At 41.1% G+C, this 18,697-nt stretch overlaps 1 protein-coding gene across 2 annotated transcripts in view; it reads left to right on the top strand.

Annotated features, from left to right (window-relative positions):
* Positions 1-18,697, top strand: part of C11H10orf90 (chromosome 11 C10orf90 homolog) — a 65,528-nt gene that overhangs the window by 26,312 nt on the left and 20,519 nt on the right. Inside the window, exons 2-3 of one of the 2 annotated variants that reach the window (XM_069797208.1) lie at positions 5,132-5,226; positions 7,483-8,503. In XM_069797208.1, coding sequence (XP_069653309.1) covers positions 5,132-5,226; positions 7,483-8,503 — 1,116 coding nt within the window. Of the gene's footprint in view, positions 1-5,131; positions 5,227-7,482; positions 8,570-18,697 lie in introns of both variants that reach the window. The other variant, XM_069797207.1, reaches the window with a different exon arrangement.

Here is an 18,697-nt window from a genome sequence, read left to right as displayed (position 1 = left end):
TGCATACTCTGATTTGAAAATCTTCCCAACAAAGCTGCCTTAAAATAATGTTATCTTTGTGCAACTGTGTTCAAGTACTTCCTTTTGTGGCAAAGTACTTGTTTGTATTGGTTTGGGTTTTTTTCATGACAAGAAAGATTTCAAGTAAAGAGTTGGCAGTTGCTTTCTCCTCCTTTAAATCTATATTGCTGTTTGACCCCCATTGTAGGTAGGGGCACGCTACTTCTTAAAAGGAGTTCAGCAAAGATGCTTTAACAGGACTGATGCGCTCTCCCTCTGTCATCCTCTCTTGATGGCTAAGTACAGCGTGGTTTCTAGCTGTGTTCGAGCTATCAGGATGACATCATGTGCTCCTTAAGTATCTCGGCGAAAGCTACTGTCTAGTCTTACATGAAGGTTGCTGAATGTCAAATCCTGCAGAGATGAAAGTCAGGTGTGTTTTTATGAGACCATAAGAGATTAAAATCCACCTGTGGCTGTGGGGCTGCCTTCCTGCCCTGCCTGTGCCCCATCTTCACTGGGACGCTGCCTTCAGACCGCTGCCAACACACCACCTCACCTCTTCCTTGAACTTAACATCACTTCTGAAGGCTCGGGAAAACGTCCTTGAAGGATGGCAAGGCTGTGCCTGTGCCAAGGCTTTCTGGAGATGCATCGCTCTCCCCGTTAACAAGTAAACACAACATTCACCAGCAGATTCCCAATAAATCAATTTAATATCAGCAGGGACTTCGGTGTAAGGTGGGATTTTCAGCATTCGTCTGTCTCTGCTTTTAGTACCGGGCATGTGAACTTTAGATTTATTGTTCAGTTTTATTTTAGATGACAATAGTCTCTGCAATTTTATGATATTCTTTCTTTATGACACATGAAGAAGACCAGAAGACGTGGATTTGATTCTGGTGTTCATTCTGACTTAGCTTTCATCTTAGATGTGTCTGTAGTGTCCGGATGGTTTTTCTGGATGACTCACTTCAGATCTGAAGAAGTGAATTATGATCTCTCCCAGCCTTACTGAGAGGGAGCATGGTGAATCTTTAATGATGGCACTCTTTTCCTCAAGGCTTCCTTAGATATTTGAATTTAAAAAGTCACAAGCAAATTTAAACAAATCTAATGTTTTAAACAGAATAAAGTATCGATTACTTCCTCCAAGTTGGTTTTAATAATATAGTTTATCTGCTGATAATTTAGATAGGAATAATGCATAGAAGGAGAAAAAGGCTTAAAAAAAAGTTTTAAGTGATGCCAAAGACATTGTATTAGCTGAGTGACTGCTCTGATGCCTGACCCTGCAGCCAAGCCATTAACGTCCTTTAGCTACCAGGTCCCACGTGGGGAATTTGAGCATTTTTGGATAATCAACAGTGCTGACCTGGGGGCTGTAGGGACCCTGGCTGCCATGGACCTGAGAGGGAGCCTGACTCCCCTCACAGGTCTCTTAGTGGGCTAAAGATCAACAAAAAAGATCTTTTTTTGGTAAAGTGGGGAAATTTCCCCCTTTCATACCGGCGTATTTGTTCTGCGATGCTGTTTATGGTGTTTTGAGGGAAGCGCTGGAGGTTCCTGGAGCCTCTGGAGGAGTTCGTTTTGAGGTGACGCTGGTGGGTCGGGGAGGATGGCAGACGCGGTCAGTGCAGAGTAAGCAGGGCTTGGAGCAGAGCGGAGGAGATCAGAAGTGCTGACATTGCGTTTGAAGTTTGTCAGCATATGAATAGCAAATGAATGCAACTTGCATGACAAAACCTGGAGACAAGGCCAGGGCCCATGGTCTAAAGTCATCCCAGCTCTGCCCAGTGTCACTCTGGGTGTCATCGAACAACCCCCCCAGCATGGCAGTCTGGATGTGTCTAGCAAAGACCTGAAACACTGGCAGAATAGCATTATCCATGGACTGTTTTCATGTGCGTCTCAAGTTTTGTACAAAACCTCAGCTGGCTACAAACTGGGCTGTCCTGTGCATGCCAAACACTCGCACTCCGCTATTTTTCACCAGCACCCTCACCTTTGCAATCTATCTGTGTTTTAGCAAGCTGATTTACAAGTACATCTTTTCTGAATCATTATCTGAGCCGGCTGCCAGTTGGCCCGAGGCAGACATCCAGGCACTCGAGACTGGGAGAATCGGTTCCAGCTGCACTCCGTAATTAGGAAAACCCTGGTCTGTAGCCGGATGTCCAGATGCCTTGCCAAGGAGCGTATCATTTGGTTCAACAAACAGTATTTGTGAGGAAAAAAATAAAAAGGGCAAAGATGTAATAGGACAAAATTCATATGCCAGCAATTGCTCCTCTATTCCTCATCGCATCTCCCGTTCGTAAGCTGGAGAGGTGCTTCATGGTGGGAAGGGAAGGTCCGGGGAGGTTAAACAAATCCTTGGGATTTCAACTTGCATAAAAATAAGTTTCTCATACTCCCCACAGAGATGGAAAGTACTTGAAATGCCATTTCTTTCATGCTTTCGCACCAGGCAAAAACTGAACTTTGCATTTCATTGTGTAACAAGAGTAACAGCGCGATGTGTTTTGTCAGCAATGAGAATTTGTATGAAAACTCTGTATGTGACATATCTCAGCTAAACCCTTGTGCTCTCTGAAGTGTCTTCATTTCAAGCACGGATTCAAGCTCATTTTAAAGGTTTGGGGTTTTTTTGCTTGTTCTGTTGACATGAATTAACAAATGTGAAGCTTCCAAGAATAGATTTAATAATATCATGAAAAATACCAGAGCTTTTGCCACCAATGCCATTTAATCTATCTTAGCAACTAGATTAAATGACTTGGCAAAAGTTTGAGGGTTTTCCAACAATAGGATTACCATAGTAATATGAGAATGTCATTGCACGGGATATGGTACAAAATGCAATGCAAAACTCCACTCTGGATGATCTAGCAAAGAAAATAAACATTTCCTCCTCTTCTTCTTCCCACCTCACTTCTTTCTATCTCTCCTGCTGCAGAAACAGCTACTTTTTAAAGCTAGACAAGCAAGAATTAACCAATCTATTCCAAGGGATCTGTGGGAAATTGGAAGGTCCTACCTACAGATTATTGCTAATCACAGGAGGTTACTCTGATAAGAATAACTTGTATGTAATCTACGGCATGGACTTTGACAACTTGTTCTTGTCTGACCCTGTAGTACTCAGTCTTTCTCTTGTGCCGAAAATACATTTGAATGAAATTCATGAAAGGCCATCTGGCAAAACATGCCTCTCTGGATCTGATTTATCTCCGGCCAGCCTTCTGGATTTCCTCGTGCAATGGTTGACATTCACAAGTTGATGTTCTCCTGTTGTAGCTTTCCAGCTCGATCTGAGACAACTGTGGTTTTCTTACTGTAAAGCATTTGAGGGAAATATTGATAACTTAGTTGAAGTCGCTTTAATTACATATTTTTTTTTATCAAACATTTGGATTTTTTGAGGTCTTGCCTTAACTCAGTCCAAGAATTTCTCCTTTATCCTTCTCTGCAAGTTATTCCCTGTTCAGTTGTTTTAAAAAGTAAATAAGACAGCATATGTAGCAGCTCTTCATTGTGAGGGTATTCACGTGTAATTCATCGCACTACTGATACACTGAAAATAACCTTTCCGTAGGGCTCACCCAGCAGTTACCCCATCCCACTGCTTGTGGATGCAGGTGGATTTTGTCCTTCACAGAAAGCACAGCACCTCCTTCTCTCCGTGTACCACCACAGGGTGAGGAGCAGGCGCCAAGGGCATCCCACCCCTGGTTTCTGCCAGCAGTTACCACGATCCAGTGCTAGATCAGGTTCATTGCATTTTCACTGATTGCAACCGTGCATTATTTCTTTGCCAAAAAATGTCTAGTGGGCCCCCTGCTCTGGCTATTTTCTGGATTCTCTTTTTTTTTTTTCCGTACTGTGGCTAATGAGTCCAGCTGTTTTCTCTGTTGCTCAGGACTTTCTGTTGCTCAATGACAAAAGCAAACAGCTATGCCAGCTATGAATATACGCAGTGGCCTTGGCATCTTGGAGCTGTGCCAGTAAAGCATTAAAGTATACTTTATTAAAGTAGAAGGTTTGTCAAACCTCCCGTGAGTGTTTTGTGATTTCTGTTCTGTGGTGGGACTCAAGGAGATCTCTCGCTGGGGGATAGACCTGATACCTTCCTCTTCCTCTCCTACTCCTTAGCTGCACCCATGGAGATGAAGCCAGGAAGCCTGCTATGGTGGATATGCTTTAATGAACACTTCTTAAAGTGGAGCTGATTTATATTCCTTTGTTAATATAATGTTACATGGAAACTGAAATTCCACTTAGTAAAAAATTATCAACTTCTGTGGCAGGCTGCCTAAGTGAAAGAAACAAAATACAAAAGGTCTTACTAGTGGTGTGACTTGTTGCTATAAAGCAACAGCCAGTAATGTCAAGAGATTTCAGCCCAAACAGAGAATTTTTGAAAATTAATTTTGGACACTTACTACAAAATAGAAAGTAATGTAATTTCTGGCAAAACTGTTGACAGCAGATGTAATGCATCACTGCAATAGCCCAGACTCCATGTTGTATGGAAATTAGCTCTGTGTAAAAAGCTGCAGGCAGGCTAGTGCTCACAGAAAACAAAAGATGACAAAATCAGAGCGCGATGTACTGATGTAATAGTATCACTGAACTAGAAAAGTTATGATGTAATAGAATTTGTGAATATGATTTAAAATTACTGTAGTTCTTTAAATGTGAAGGTGGCTTAGCTCAAATGAAAACAAACTCGTAGCATGCAGCCCATTAATGCGCTCATTTGTGCTCCCAGTTCTGCAGACTAGACAAAAGTGACATTTGTCGAAATCCGCATTTCCCATCTTCCCCGAATCCTCCACACTCACACCTGAAGCCACGGAAGACAAAAGCAGACATATTCAAGTTTTGGATCAGCCCTGAACACACTGTGAGGCAGTCCACACACACATTTTCACAACAGGGTCCCAGGCGTGTTTTGAGGGAAGAGGGAGAAACAGGATCATCCCTCCAATAACCAGGTCCCAGGGCAATCAGATCATTTACAGTAGCTCTTTCCTTCCTGCTTGGTCTCCATTTAAACCCACGTTTTCTAACTCATCGCCTCCAGGACACTGAAAATAATATTTCTTTCTCTGCATTTTTTCCCCAGGAGTGACACAAAAGCAATGGGGCACTGACGGTCAGAGGACATGCACAGGCCTTCAGCGGGAGAGTGCTGCGGAGAGAAAATCAAGCTCTACCAAGGTAAAATAAATAAATTGTGTTTAGATAGCAGTCAGCAGAATGCATTCAGGTTTAAAAAACAGTCGCTGATTGCTGAGCAGGGTATTTGATTTGGTTTTGTTTAGCTAGGCTTAGCTTAAGCAGCAGAAAAGCCTAATAAAATGATGGCTAAATGTTGTGATTCTGTGAGCTCTTGGTAAAGGGGAAAAAACTGCATGTTTTGTGGGGGGAAAAAAGTTGTTAAAAACACGCCAGGAGACTAAATCAAGTGGTATCCCAAATATCACTACACTCTGTCTAATGTTCTCAAGATAAAGCCTGAGGTTTTCAGTTCACCACAATTACTTTGTGTAAGTGCATATTTTTTTTCACAAGATGCAGTGAAGCTTGAAAGATCCCAATGAGTATAGGATCAGCAGGTCAAACCTTAAAGATACATTTCTTTGCCAAAGATTGGGAGGAGGGAAGAATGAATACATATATTCAAGCAGAAAAAGGAAAAGTAAATTATTTAAAATATTGGTGCTTGAGTTTGAAGCTAATCAGGAGCATTTTTGACATGCCTTTGGACTCTTGCAGAATGTCTCCATCTGTGCAGCCCTTAACAAAAGAAATAAATGTCAAATTAACTACTGGAGTATGAGAGATGCATCCAAAATAAAGTATTTCAAGGAACATTCTTTTTTGGTGTGCTGTTGAAATCTTGGGGAAGTTGAGAGTTTTGGAAGGCATGCAAAGGTCTTAAACCTGTAGGTAGAAGTAAATGCAGTGCAGAAAATATGAGGCAAATGTTGTTACAAAGCATGAAAGAAACAAAGAAGGAAGAAAATGCTTTCCCTGGGGCTGTGAAATTATTGAATTGTCAAAACCACAGGCAGCTGGTTTAAAGAATTGATAAAATTTACTTGGCATTTCACCTCGTTAATAAACTCTTGATCTACCTCTACCTGTTTGGGTCCCCAAATCAGCCTTCCCAAGAGTCACAAAGGAGCCTGTTTTCTGTGTTGTTTCCATGCATGGAGCCCAGGAGACCAGGAATGGTTTTGGTTTTCCCCATGGGCTTTGGTGCCGTGTCCCGACTCCAGCACCCAAGCCGTGAGAAGGATGACCGTGGCACCCAGGAGGTCACAATTCTGTCACTCACATAGTCTTCCTAGAGGAAGAAGAATATTATGTTTTGTGAAATGCTTGTCAAGTACGGGCATTGATTATCGGATGATAGACACCCAGAGATGACTGAGATGAATTTGTAACAAGCAGGAGCAGTACAGCTAGCAAATGGCACCTAAACCCCAAATGAACTTGGATGAGCTTTCATTATGAAGCTAATCCTCAGATTTTTGCATGCCAGTTCAGTGTTTTTTTTTTTTCTATTAGAATTGGGAGATCTAGGAACACAGGGCAGGAGCAATCTAATCAGCCAATTTACAGCAGCAATGAGATTAGGCCAGATGCTTTATTGCATGTGACTTATGTGACCAGCCATGTGGATAATAATAGCAGGAGATTTTAAACTCAGGTTAGCTTTAACGTAAAAGCACCTCCTTTGTCACATCGAGTGAAGTAATGTACGGTCTATCAAGATAGATGTTTCCTGTCACGGTTGGAAAAATGAATCTGGGCCACTGTCAATCACTCTTGGACATATGTAGTTTTACATCATTGATAGATGCCACCAAGTAATCACAAGTAAGAGGGAACTAATGAATTAAAACAGTACCTGGAGCCCTTATAGGTAATTATATCACTTTTGTGGGAGAGAACATGGAGAAGTTTTTCCATGCTTTATAACCGGTGAAGTTGTAGAGCAGTCATGACCCTGGTGCCCACATGTCCTCTGCAGCATGTGATGGCACATGTGGACCTTCAGGATAATGATCTGTAGTATATTTAAATGCATTTTAAATTCCAGCAGTCCATCATGAAAGAGCAGTTTAGAGTCTGCAACTGGCAATTGCCTTTGACATGTCCATTTTTAAACAAACATAGCAGCCACAAATCCCAGCTGCGACAATGGGTTAAATACTGAAATAATTGTATAGAATACACATTTTTAAATTTTTTTGCGCCAGAGTGATAAGGTTTTCATTGAAGTCTCCCAGGCATTTCAGAGCTGATTTCAAGAGCCTGTGTTTTTAAGTGACAAAACAGTTAGTATGAATAGAAAGTTAACATGAAATCTCAAACAAAACTGTCTGGTGTGATAGACGGTACATGAGAAACAGTTACATATATTATAATAGAGTACGTAGACAATATGAATCTTTTCCTTTGCAGGAATCTCTGTCATCACAAAATACAACATTGATTTCACCGATGATAGTCATTTCACAGATGACTGATGAGAATAAATCAAAAGAAAATTGGCCCGCTTTGCCTATGCAGTCCATGATCCCCCAGCCCAGAGCTTATCACACGAAGCAATCTTTGGCTAACCATGGTTCAGTCGGCATTAACAGAGTATTTATGGTACTTCCCAGCAGATTAGAAATTCAAGCATCTTTAGACAATGCCACTTCTCCATTGGACTCTCCCATCGCAGAGGAAAAACAGTGTCAAAACCAGCAGAAAGGGTTTGCCTCCATAACTATTACTGCCAGGCGTGTTGCTGTGGGCTCCAGCGACCCAGCACGTGGACCCGGGGCTGTGCAAGAGCCCAGCACCGTGTCCCCAGCCTCAAGCAAAGTCCCTGCTGCCTTCCGTTGCTGGCCTCCACCCGGCAAAGCAAACCAGTGTGCCTCTCCATTAAAGATTTCTGAATCCTGCTCACAATTAGGCGAAGAGCCACGAAAACAGCTTTTTGACCCTGGAAACAAGGAGAACGGCGTGGGTCTTCAAAGCAGTGATGGGAGAGAGGGAGTACCACCTTCTTTCACCTCGTGTGTCCACCTTCAGGTTTCTCAGCAGTGTCCAAATACCATCTATTATTTAGACAAGTCGCTCAATGTATGCATTGACCAACCTCGAATTAACTACCAAAAAATTCATAGATCAGTGTTGTCCTTCCATATAAATTGCAGTTCGTCTAGATTAACAGCAGATGGAGTAGATGGCATAGCTAATGGAGAGCCAATAGAGGTGATATTTCAAACAAAGCTCCTAGGAGAAAACGAGACTCCACTCAGATCAAACTTGAGTGCCCACTTAACAGAAAATAATGTGATTAATAAAGAGAAAACAAATGAAGGCTATTTGGGTAGTAAATACCCTTTGCAAAGTGTCTTTGTTTCTGAACTTCCAGCATTTGTGGATATACCCAGAGGACCTAATAATGTAGCAACAACAGAGAAAGATGATGGTAAGCAGTCTGGCAGCTATCACGCTACATTTTCTCTCCAGCTTCCTAATTCAAGCGATGAGGCAGGTAAGTAATTTCCACAAACCTCAGTCTGGTGGAGCAGAGGTTCAGGCTGGAACAGACCCACCACAGTGATTTTATGTGAGCAGATAACAGTAATCCTTGCTTCTGCAAAGGCACGGTGAGTCAGAGCACAACCCAGACATTTTCAGTTCCAGGACTACCATGAATATATTTGCCATGTTAGTGTTGCATGCTGCTCATCAGATGATAGAGAAAGCTCTGCCTGTGTTTTCTGCATTAAACCTCTACTTTTAACCATTTATAATTATAATTTATTTTTCTTTCTCCCAGCAACATGCAAGCACTTAGCCTCTGAAAATAATTAGGTCTTTCTTTGTATAAGGGCTGAATTTCTTTTTTAAGAAGGAGATGGCTGCACTGAGCTTGGCTTCGTGCTCCTTGCAATTAAAAATGATCTTCTTTTCAGCTTTTATTTAGAAGGCTATAGTAATAAGCCTAGGCTTTTATAACTAATGGCTCCAGGTAAATGGTTTGCAAATCTTTAACGCATTTGTTTCAGACATCTCCAAGCATTTTGCAAACATAAGATTTTCTTTGCAACATTGCGCCCGGGGAAGGGAAAGGTACCGTGGGGATTGCTTCATGCCCAGAGTGGTACAGCTTCTGCTGCACTGGGCTGTAGCAGCTATTTTACAGTGCACTTGAATAACCACAGTGAAGTTTATCGACTCTCCAGGAAGGGAGTGTGGATGGGAAGAATGTCAATGAGTGAGTCTGGTTTTTACCAAAAGCACTAAGGTTAAAACTTACCCCCCATGTATCTCTGTGACCTTGGGCTACATTTAATTGCAATTACCCTGTTCTGATGTGGGCGGTTTGATCTAAGGGTCAGTATATGAACATAAGCTACTTCCTAAGATTCATTTGTACCTTCATTTTCCCAGTGTGCAAATGGGAAAAAAGCAAAGGATGAGAAGCCGCGTGCTGTCTCAGGGGCAGGACAAGGTACAAAAACCCAGGCTGCCCCATTCTTTTGCACCTTGGTGTTACCCCACTGCCATCAGTGGGACTGCTCCTGCGGTTGTTGAGGTGCAAATGGTGAGAAGGTGTAATCCAGGTTGTCTGTTGTTGAAGGGGAGATGGCACAGTGGAGAGCAGGAGAGGGGAGATGCCAACTGGTGCTAAAGGGTTTAGGGGGAGAAAGGTAAAGGGGTGAGGGTTGGTGAGGACCTTCCACTGACTGGCACCAGCAAATTAAGCGTTTCAGCTTTGGACTTCATTGCATACCGTCCTAATTTCAAATAACAATGTCTTCCTGAAGTTTCTGTAGGAAGAATTTATGTATTCAAGGCTTTGTCCAACACCATCTAAGGTCTCTCTGTGATGTACCGCAGAAACAAGGATTAGAATAATATCGAGCCTTCCCTGGGCTTGGTGATACAGTGGTGGCCATGAAGGAATCACTTTTACTAGAAGTAATTAGAAAGTGAAATAGGACACTGCTCTTGGTTTCACAGTTTTACTAAAAAGAGGAAATAAGTGAGGTAACCAGCTCAGAAATACTGGTTTTTGAAAAAGGACTTCCACCATTTGTATACACAAGAATACAGGTGTAAATAAACATGGGAAGTGTTACCTTTTTAACTGCTTCCACCTTTTGTGTAAGCAATAATGTAGAACGTAAAGATATACATTTCTCTTGATCACACCCTTTGTAATATATATGAAGGTGTTTATCAGCTTACTACAACTTTCCTGTGTGAAATTTGTATAAACAGCCAGAATAATGCTTCAAAACAACAGTCTTTGTCTCCAGGATCCCCAAAGTAATGAGCTCTTGCATAGCCATCAGCCATTAAATGTGACAAATTATAAGAAACTTAGTTAAATGCATGAGACATCCTCACTGCTCATTAAAATGAAAGGCAGTTGCTATGATTTTAACCTGGGAGAAAATGAAAAAGTGAGTTCCCTTGGGTTCCGAAAAAGGGTGAAGAGAGGCAGAGAAGTGATCTCTAAGGTCCAATACTCCATTCTGGTGCAAATCTGCTACAGCCTGTTATATGGTTTTTTTCCTGGACTAGTTTTAAATATCTAAAGAAAGTTATAATGGGACACTGTTGCCTTCCCGCTTTTTGCTGTGGCACTTCTGTGTATACAGCTGAATATTACAAGACCTGTATTGCAAGATGCTGCTTTATGAACACCGCAAAATAACTACCCCATCAGCAAAGTTGTTTATACCATTACAGATTCCCAATTCTTTTAGATATTTTTTCCTCCAGTGTATGCTAGCTCAAATCCATTCATATTAAGCTTTGGTGCGCTATATGTTTATGCAATAAAATGTTTGTGAGATGAAATGTTTAAGAAGAAGGAAGAACTAGCAAAGAAGGGGCAGTGAACAACTTTTGACACTGTGTAAATACTTTAACATAGTTATCTTATGGATGAAGGAACTGCGGACAGCACTTTGTCCATCACATTTCTGATGACCCAGAAAGTTTGAGTTTATATTAGTTTGCAGCTGTAGGCAATAGCTTCCTGCCAGCAGAAATACAAGTGGTAATAACATCACCATGGCAAGGAAAAAAAAAAAAAAGAAAAATTACTTTCGAGGCTAGACTTTTCTGTATGAAATCTGTAAATGTAGTTTCCAGGATGTATAGGCTGCCTTTTTAGGATCTGAAGTGGAATGGGCACCCAAATACTTCTCTGCTTTACAGGTACTGGGGCCAGGTTTGCTGTTTCCTTCCTATAGGGCCAGTTGAGTTATGGCCTCTTTGGAGTGTCTTTTTACTAATTTTTCACGTGGCTTCACTAAAGTAATGATGACTCTACTTATAGCATTACTCATACTACTTCATGTTCAAATCCAAGTATTCAAGACTTGGCTTTACGTGGACCTGGATAACCTAATCTAAGGCCCTGCTTTCAGCAGGAGGTTGGTCCAGATAATCTCCAGAGGTATATATTTCCACAATGTGCCACATATGAAAAGGATATTTTAGGAATATTAATGAAAAGTAAATGTTGGGCTATGCTCCGAATGGTAATTATACTTAGAAATCCAAATCTCTCAGACTCAGTTAGCGTTCAAAGCCATGTTTCATGCTATAGCATCCCAAGGATGGAATATGATCTTGTGATTTCACCGCTATGGACTGTATCTTCTACTGGCTCCTTTGCTTTGGGTATTTTGCTTCCATTATCTGGCAAGAAATTGGACTGTAAGTGCTGGAAAATCTATGTTACATGTGAAGTCAGACTTGAAATGTGGGAGGACATAGAGTGGTAGGACATAATTGTGCTTATTTTTAATGAGTGGACAGTATTTCAATCCCTTGGGCAGCTTAAGGAACGTGTACCCGTTAATGTGAAACAGCCCACTGAGAGCCACACGACCTACCTCAGAGGTATGACCAAGGGTAAGCCCAGGCCAAGCTCCATGAAGTCCTTGTCACAGGTGATGGATGTGCATCACCCTGCCTTCGGTCATGGCTTTTAACAAGCTGTCAGAACTTGCTAACGCTGCTTTTAAGTGAATGCTGCAATTTCCTTTACTGTCTGTAGCTGATGTCTCATAAATACAAGTTAAGTTAAAAATGAAGAGATTAGTCTTGTTTCTGCTGAAGACAGGAGCATTTTTAATCCCAATTTCTCTCCTACCTTTCATGAAGAACATATTCCACATGAACATCTAGTTTTCCATCCATCTTTTACAATCTATTACCTACTGGGCTCTACGCTGAATTATTAAAAAGGGGCAAAGAGAAGAAAATGGGACAACTTTATATTCATTTTGACCTCTTGATTAAACATTATCATCACTTTACTATGAAAGATTATAAATGCTAACATCTAAATTTATCTGTATAAGCTTAGATAATCGTAAACGCCTTGATGCCTGAGCACCTTCACAAACCTCAGCTATATTATAAACCTGAATAATTTCTGCTAACACTTCAACTTTTATAGCATCTACACTTTTGTTTTTCTTTTGTTGTCCTGCCCAAAACTGCTGTGCAGGGTTATTAAGGAAGAATAGCTGAGGTGGAGACAAATGTAAATCCTGTTTTGACAGTAGGTGCCCTGCTTGTTCCTGCAGCCCTGCGTTGCGATGGAGAGGATGCGGAGGATGCGGCACTCAGTGCGAGGAGGGTGGAGGGAGATGGCAAAAGGGCGTCTTGTGAATCGCAGTTGTACGTAAACTACCCAAAAGTAGGGAAATCGGGATTATGAGGTATGCATGAGTCAGCAAAGGAAGGTGAATATGACGCGACGGTGATGGGCGTGAGCAGGGGCGGCAGTAAGCGCGGGCGCTGGGAACCAGCCCTGGCACAGGGGGGTTTGGGGGGACTGTATTGCCAGCATCACTTCTCCTGCAGAAGTCAGGAATGAAGCACTCAAGATGGAGAAGAACACACTTAAAGCAGTGAACAAGACAGATCAGAGAGCTGGTATTGTAGTTGCTTATACTTTTTTCCCAAAGAGAGTGGCAGGTGACTTGAAAGCATAATTTACTTAATTAAAGAAGCCCAAGACAGTGAATGGGAAAAACTGAGATGGGATCTGGGCTTTTGGGATGTTGAATGGCCCCAGATGATTATAGGCTTCTGTGTCCTTCTCAAACAAGAGTTTTATTAACAAGTGCTGAAAGGGTAAATAACTAAACTTTAATTTGTTTCAAGAGCTATTTTAATTTTTTTATGTAGTGTGCATGTCTATATATATATATATACACACACACACACTTGTACTGGATTAAAATCAGAACAGCTGGCACTGTGGGATTTCGATATGCTGCTACCTGCAAAGCAAAAAAATGTTTTTGTTTTAAATACCCATTGAAAAGCCCCTGGTATTTGAGGTGTTTGTATATCAAGGAAATATTTTTAGGTCACCTTTAAACTAATATATACTCATGGTAATCAGGATGGGCTAATGTAGGCTATCTTAAGACTGAAGACTATTAATAGTATTTACTTTCAGTTATTAAATAGTATTTGAAATATTGCAATGAATGAATGTGGCCTATCTGGTGTTCTCACCTCATCTTCTGTTTATGGGAAAGTCACCACTCAATGACCCAGAGTACAAGATTAGTGTGTGTGGGAAATATATATATAATGTATACATGAACAAGATATAATTAGACAAAAGCTGTTCCTTACAATATGGAATTTATTGTATAGAAACTTGAGTAGCTACAGCTGATGCTAATTAACTCTCCATCCTGAGAATGTGTACAGCAGTAGTGATGGTGAAGACAGCAGAAATGTGAAATATGGCACAGAAGATTTTACTTTAGCTTGCACCTGCTAAGGATGAGGAGCCAAATCTTCAGCTGATGTCAACCAATAGAAATATCTGCCTTCAGAGGAGTGACACTGATTTACATCAGCCAAGAATCTGGCCAGGGACGTTACTGACTTGGCATTATGGACATAGCAGCTGGTGCCGACTTGTTAAGAACAAAGGACCACATGCCAAAAAGCCCATTAAAAGGAGCTCCTTTGATGTTTCACTTCATCTGGTATAAATTTAAAATGGAGGAGGCTGTCAATTTTCCTTAGTCTAGACGTTTTGTGTCGTTGGGTCTGTGTCACACTGCAATGTGACCTTCATGTACTGTATCAGATGCTGAGAAATTGAGGAGTTGGTCCTTACAGATGCTGAAAACTCAGTGAGGAATTGGCAGTCCTCAGTTACGAGTGACTCTGGAAGATGCTGCCAGCCTTCGAGACAGACCCCAACCTGTGTGATGGGCAATAGGAGTTGCCTCTCCTTGTCTTGGAGCTTCTTTATTCATTTTTAGAAGGGGGGGATGCCTTCTCTTCTCTGGAGGGCCCTGGAGACAGAAGGATGTCTGCCCTGCTAATGATGTTATGGATAATATTTCTATGAGTTTCACTCATAAATTAGAATCATTTTCCCAGAGATGATCATATTGTCTGCTGAAGATCCAAATTAAAGTTCAGCTCTCTTTGTTTTGGCATGTGAAAATTAAGGGTTTGCTTTTTCTGCTGTTTTCCATCTTGTTCAGGGTGGACGTTTCTATCTTGAGCTGTCAAGAGTTGGTAAGAATGTGAGACAATTTGAAGTGAAAGACTCTGGAGGGGGCAAGTCACTCATTAGCACTCAGGGCAAGCAGTGGAGGACTGAATACTAGAAACATTAGAATAATGATTAAGAGAAAGAGATGGGCTATGTGGATTCAGTGACCGCATAATGCCACTGGAGTAAAGGGCCTCATTTTCCCCTTATTCACACTTGGTTTAAATGAGGAGCAACTCTTCTGCAGTCTGTGAAATGAGTACTTGGCTCAGGCTGGCTGCGGTAAATTATCAGAAAGAGCTGAACACCTAGGAGTCTTTTGACATGATGAGAATACCAAGTGGTCGATACATTTCTTACCCTGCAAATCACCATTTAAATGTTCTGAATCATCCTGATTTTTTTTTTAAAGCCACACTGCACCAAATTACTCCTTGAGTCACTACAATAGTGCCTGATAGCTTCTAGCATGACATCCTTGAAATGCAAACATGGATGTCTAACTCTGAGATTTTTGTTATGTGGATGTTACAGAGAATGTCTCAAAAGTGCAGCAGCAAATTTCAAAGTATTTTCAATAACCACTTCCATGGTTCTTAACAATATGAACAGAGATCATCTCAGTCTAAGGACTAATTGTCTGAGAGTGTTGGGTTTGTTAAAGATGCGGCTTTGGTATAGCACGGCCAAAAAGGCATGACAAGAAAAACAATGATGATTTGAGACATGAGTCTGAAATCTAAGACTGATTATCTTCAATGAGAAAATAATTACCAGGTGCTTGACCAACCTCCAAATTATGAAAGGTTTAATGAAAAGGGAATATTTTTCCTTTTAACCTGTCCCAGCACATAGGAAGCAAAGGGGAAAAATGTTAGCAAAATATACAAATGCTATTGTCGACCAGCTGGGTATTGGGAACCCACTGGTGCAAGCAGGCAAATCAAATCATGCGGGTGGATTCTTTCCTGACCACTAAAATATTCTGCAGCGATAATACATTCTCGTGATCAGCGTGTAAGATGATCTCCTGCAGGTGCCAGGCAGGAACATTTCCTTTTTGTTCGTGCCCTCATTGCAAATTACGGTCTTCTTCCACCAAGCGTCTTCATGCGCAGTTGGCGTCGGTGCGTCACATCCTGTCCCGAGTAGCACGTTGCTACCCATTAGCTCCCTGAAATAAGTGGCGTTCCCTTATTTAACACCAAGAGAGAAGTTTGATTAATTATTTGCAAAGTGTTTTGAGAAAATAAATTGGCAGTCACCACTGAGAGACTTATTGTTAGGTGCCGTTGATTAGCTGCATTATGGGATTGTTTGCTCTGAAGCCAAGTGTCGGACTACACTGATTTTGCCAAAAGCCTTCTGTAAACAAGCTGTTTCTTGACATCAAGAAGCTCTTCCTACTTTGGACTGATTATAGGTTTGGAGCCTAATAGCTCTTAGGTACACTTGATAAGCTTTCTCTTTCAAACGTGTACAACTTTCTACAGTCAAATATTAGCTTTTGCAAAAAGAAAGCATCATCCTTCTGAGAAATGTGTTCACAGCTGTCAACACCATTAAAAACAAAACCAAAAAAAACAACAAAAGAGCTAGCTAGAAAAAAACCCAACCTTTTTTGTTAGAGATAATTTTTTAATCTAGACTCTTAGCTTGAGGTGTTATTGATATAGCAAAGATAATTAAGCCTTAGCTTCACCAGGCAGGGCTGTTTGAAGAAGCATTAGTATAGGTACAGTGACATGTTCGTCAGGAGTAACAGTCTGGCTGATTCTCTCAGTTCAAGCTTGCAAACTTGCCTCGACTTTGGGTCTTGACAATTCTGGGAATGGAGCTAAGGACGTGGCCCAGCCCTGTCCTTCAGGATCCAGCCCCAGGTTTTTTTATTGAAAGGTAAATCCAAGACCTCATTAAGCATTGCATTTGGATCAGGGAGCATGGGAAGAGCTACACTACTGTCAGGATTTTTTGCAATTCGGAGAGTTTCTATGGGTGCTAATGCTGAACAGCGGCTGACACTGCGTCTTGCAAACGAGTCATTTGACAAACATCAGAAGGCGGTTAGCGACAGAGGTTTCACTGCTGGTCAGCAGAAATTTTAGTAAAAACATCTGAATTTTGTAGTACTCCTTGCTGACTGCAGCTTGTTGACTGATCAAAAGTGATGTCTTTTCCTTGGCAGTGATCTGAACAATAAATTATCCATCCTATCTTCCATCCCTTGACAAACACTGAAATAACTAATAATATTGTCAATGCTCTCAGTGTTTCCATTTTTCTGTGTTACCAGGCTGTTGAGATGATGTGGCCTGTTTACTTACATCTGAGATCGTATGGCTTAGGAGTGGTAATACTTGATTCATGATAGGAATTGAGTCATCAGTCTTTGTCATCAGGAGGCTGGAGTCTTGGTTGGGATTATGGATCGCTGCCTGCCTGCTTGAGCCGTGTGTGGGCTCTGTACAACCTACGCCTACATACACCTGGGTCTAAATCTCGAAGAAGGTAGAAGTTTCTTACAGTAAAAGACTGTTAATTGCTGCTCCTCTCTGCTTGGGGTATTGGCAGCGTTAGCTCCCCTCACGGAGGTCTGGGAGAGCTCAGCAGCCCAGGGCATGGGGCTTTTATGAAATTAAAAAAAAAATAAATCCCAAAACCCAAACCAGCAGGTGGTCTATAACGTAAAGCCTACCTACAGTGGGGATGTCTGATCTCGTTAATGACACACAGTGAATCAACGCTGTGTGTCTCCTTCCCCAGCCACCTCTTGTCAGGCTTGCTTGGTGGTCGCGGAGGATTTGTGGTGCTGCGCATCTGTTAAAATGAGCTTTGGCCAATTCCAAAGCAGCACTTTGTCATGAATTGTTGAAAACCCACGCTGAAACGCTAGGAAGAGTGTTATGCGAAAGTATGAAAAGCTGCATTATCCCGCTGTAAAGTGAAAAAAAAAAAAAGAAGTAACAACGGAAAAGGGTATGTTTGCCTGAATTGTCCGTGTTTCAAGGAAAAGCAGGTTTAACCTGCTGTAATGCAGGGTCACTTCCTGTTAGCAAAACCCCCTGAAGGGAGAGGGAGGAAAATGTAAAAAGATACTTTACAGTAAAACAATATACTTATTTTGCTCAGAGATCAAGGACTCTTTAAAAAAAAGAGCTTTTGAAAACCTACTCCTGGTTTTACAGAATATTTTTAACTCCTCCAATATCATATGGTTTTCACTAAGGCATTATTTAAAAACTGAACTGTTGTCTTTTTCTTTCTTGCATAGGGCAATAATGACTTTTCTCTAAATGTAATTATGATGTTCTTCCTTAACTTTTTCTCCTATATGCAGCTGAATTTTTACAGCTAGGGTCTATATTCACTGAATTTTATTAACAGAGTCATTCAGCTTTCTGTTTCGTCAAGTTTTGTTCTCCTGTATCTCCCAAAGCATTACACTTGCATGTCTTTGTTCATTAGTTTTAAAGTCTTTCTTCAGCTGCGATAATAGAAAAAACATATATTGCTAGTCATCCAGTTGCAATTCTAGCTGTTCTCAGAGGGGCATATATATTTCAAGTTTGGTGCGTGGGGATTTAGATATACAATTCCAGATAGTCTTAATGAGAGTAACAGTCCTAATTCCCCACACAGTATATTAAAAACGATTCCAGAATGTACAGAGTGAAACTCTGTGATCTTACCTTTAAGTACCTTTGCCTTTTTCTTTTTTTCTAAATATCATTTGCATCTGCATTTGTTAGTTAAGGTAATTGACAGCTGCTCTGAGGATGAGGGAGTTGATCTTTGGAGCCCATGTCTGGTTTGCTTTGCTGTGTTTTCCTGGGGATTGGCTGCACCTGGGTGTACCTTTGGAAGTGAAAGGTTAATTCAAGAGGGAGTTAGAGGAAAGAATTTACCAAATTGGCTCCATTATTATTCTGATTGCCTTCCATGTTAGACAAGAACAAAGCTGCACCTTTTCTTATTGCCTTAATTAACTACAAAAAAAAAAAAAAAATCCCCACCATACTGTGAATCTAATAAGGATTCAGATGTAGTTATAATATTAGTACAAGATCTAAGGAAGACACTTTTCATGCAGAAAGGATGCAGTGGGTTTATACC

Source organism: Haliaeetus albicilla, chromosome 11, assembly GCF_947461875.1.
Source record: "Haliaeetus albicilla chromosome 11, bHalAlb1.1, whole genome shotgun sequence".
Classification (NCBI taxonomy): domain Eukaryota; kingdom Metazoa; phylum Chordata; class Aves; order Accipitriformes; family Accipitridae; genus Haliaeetus; species Haliaeetus albicilla.
The sequence above is the reverse complement of the archived record's forward strand: the minus strand, read 5'-3'. Positions and strand labels throughout refer to the sequence as shown.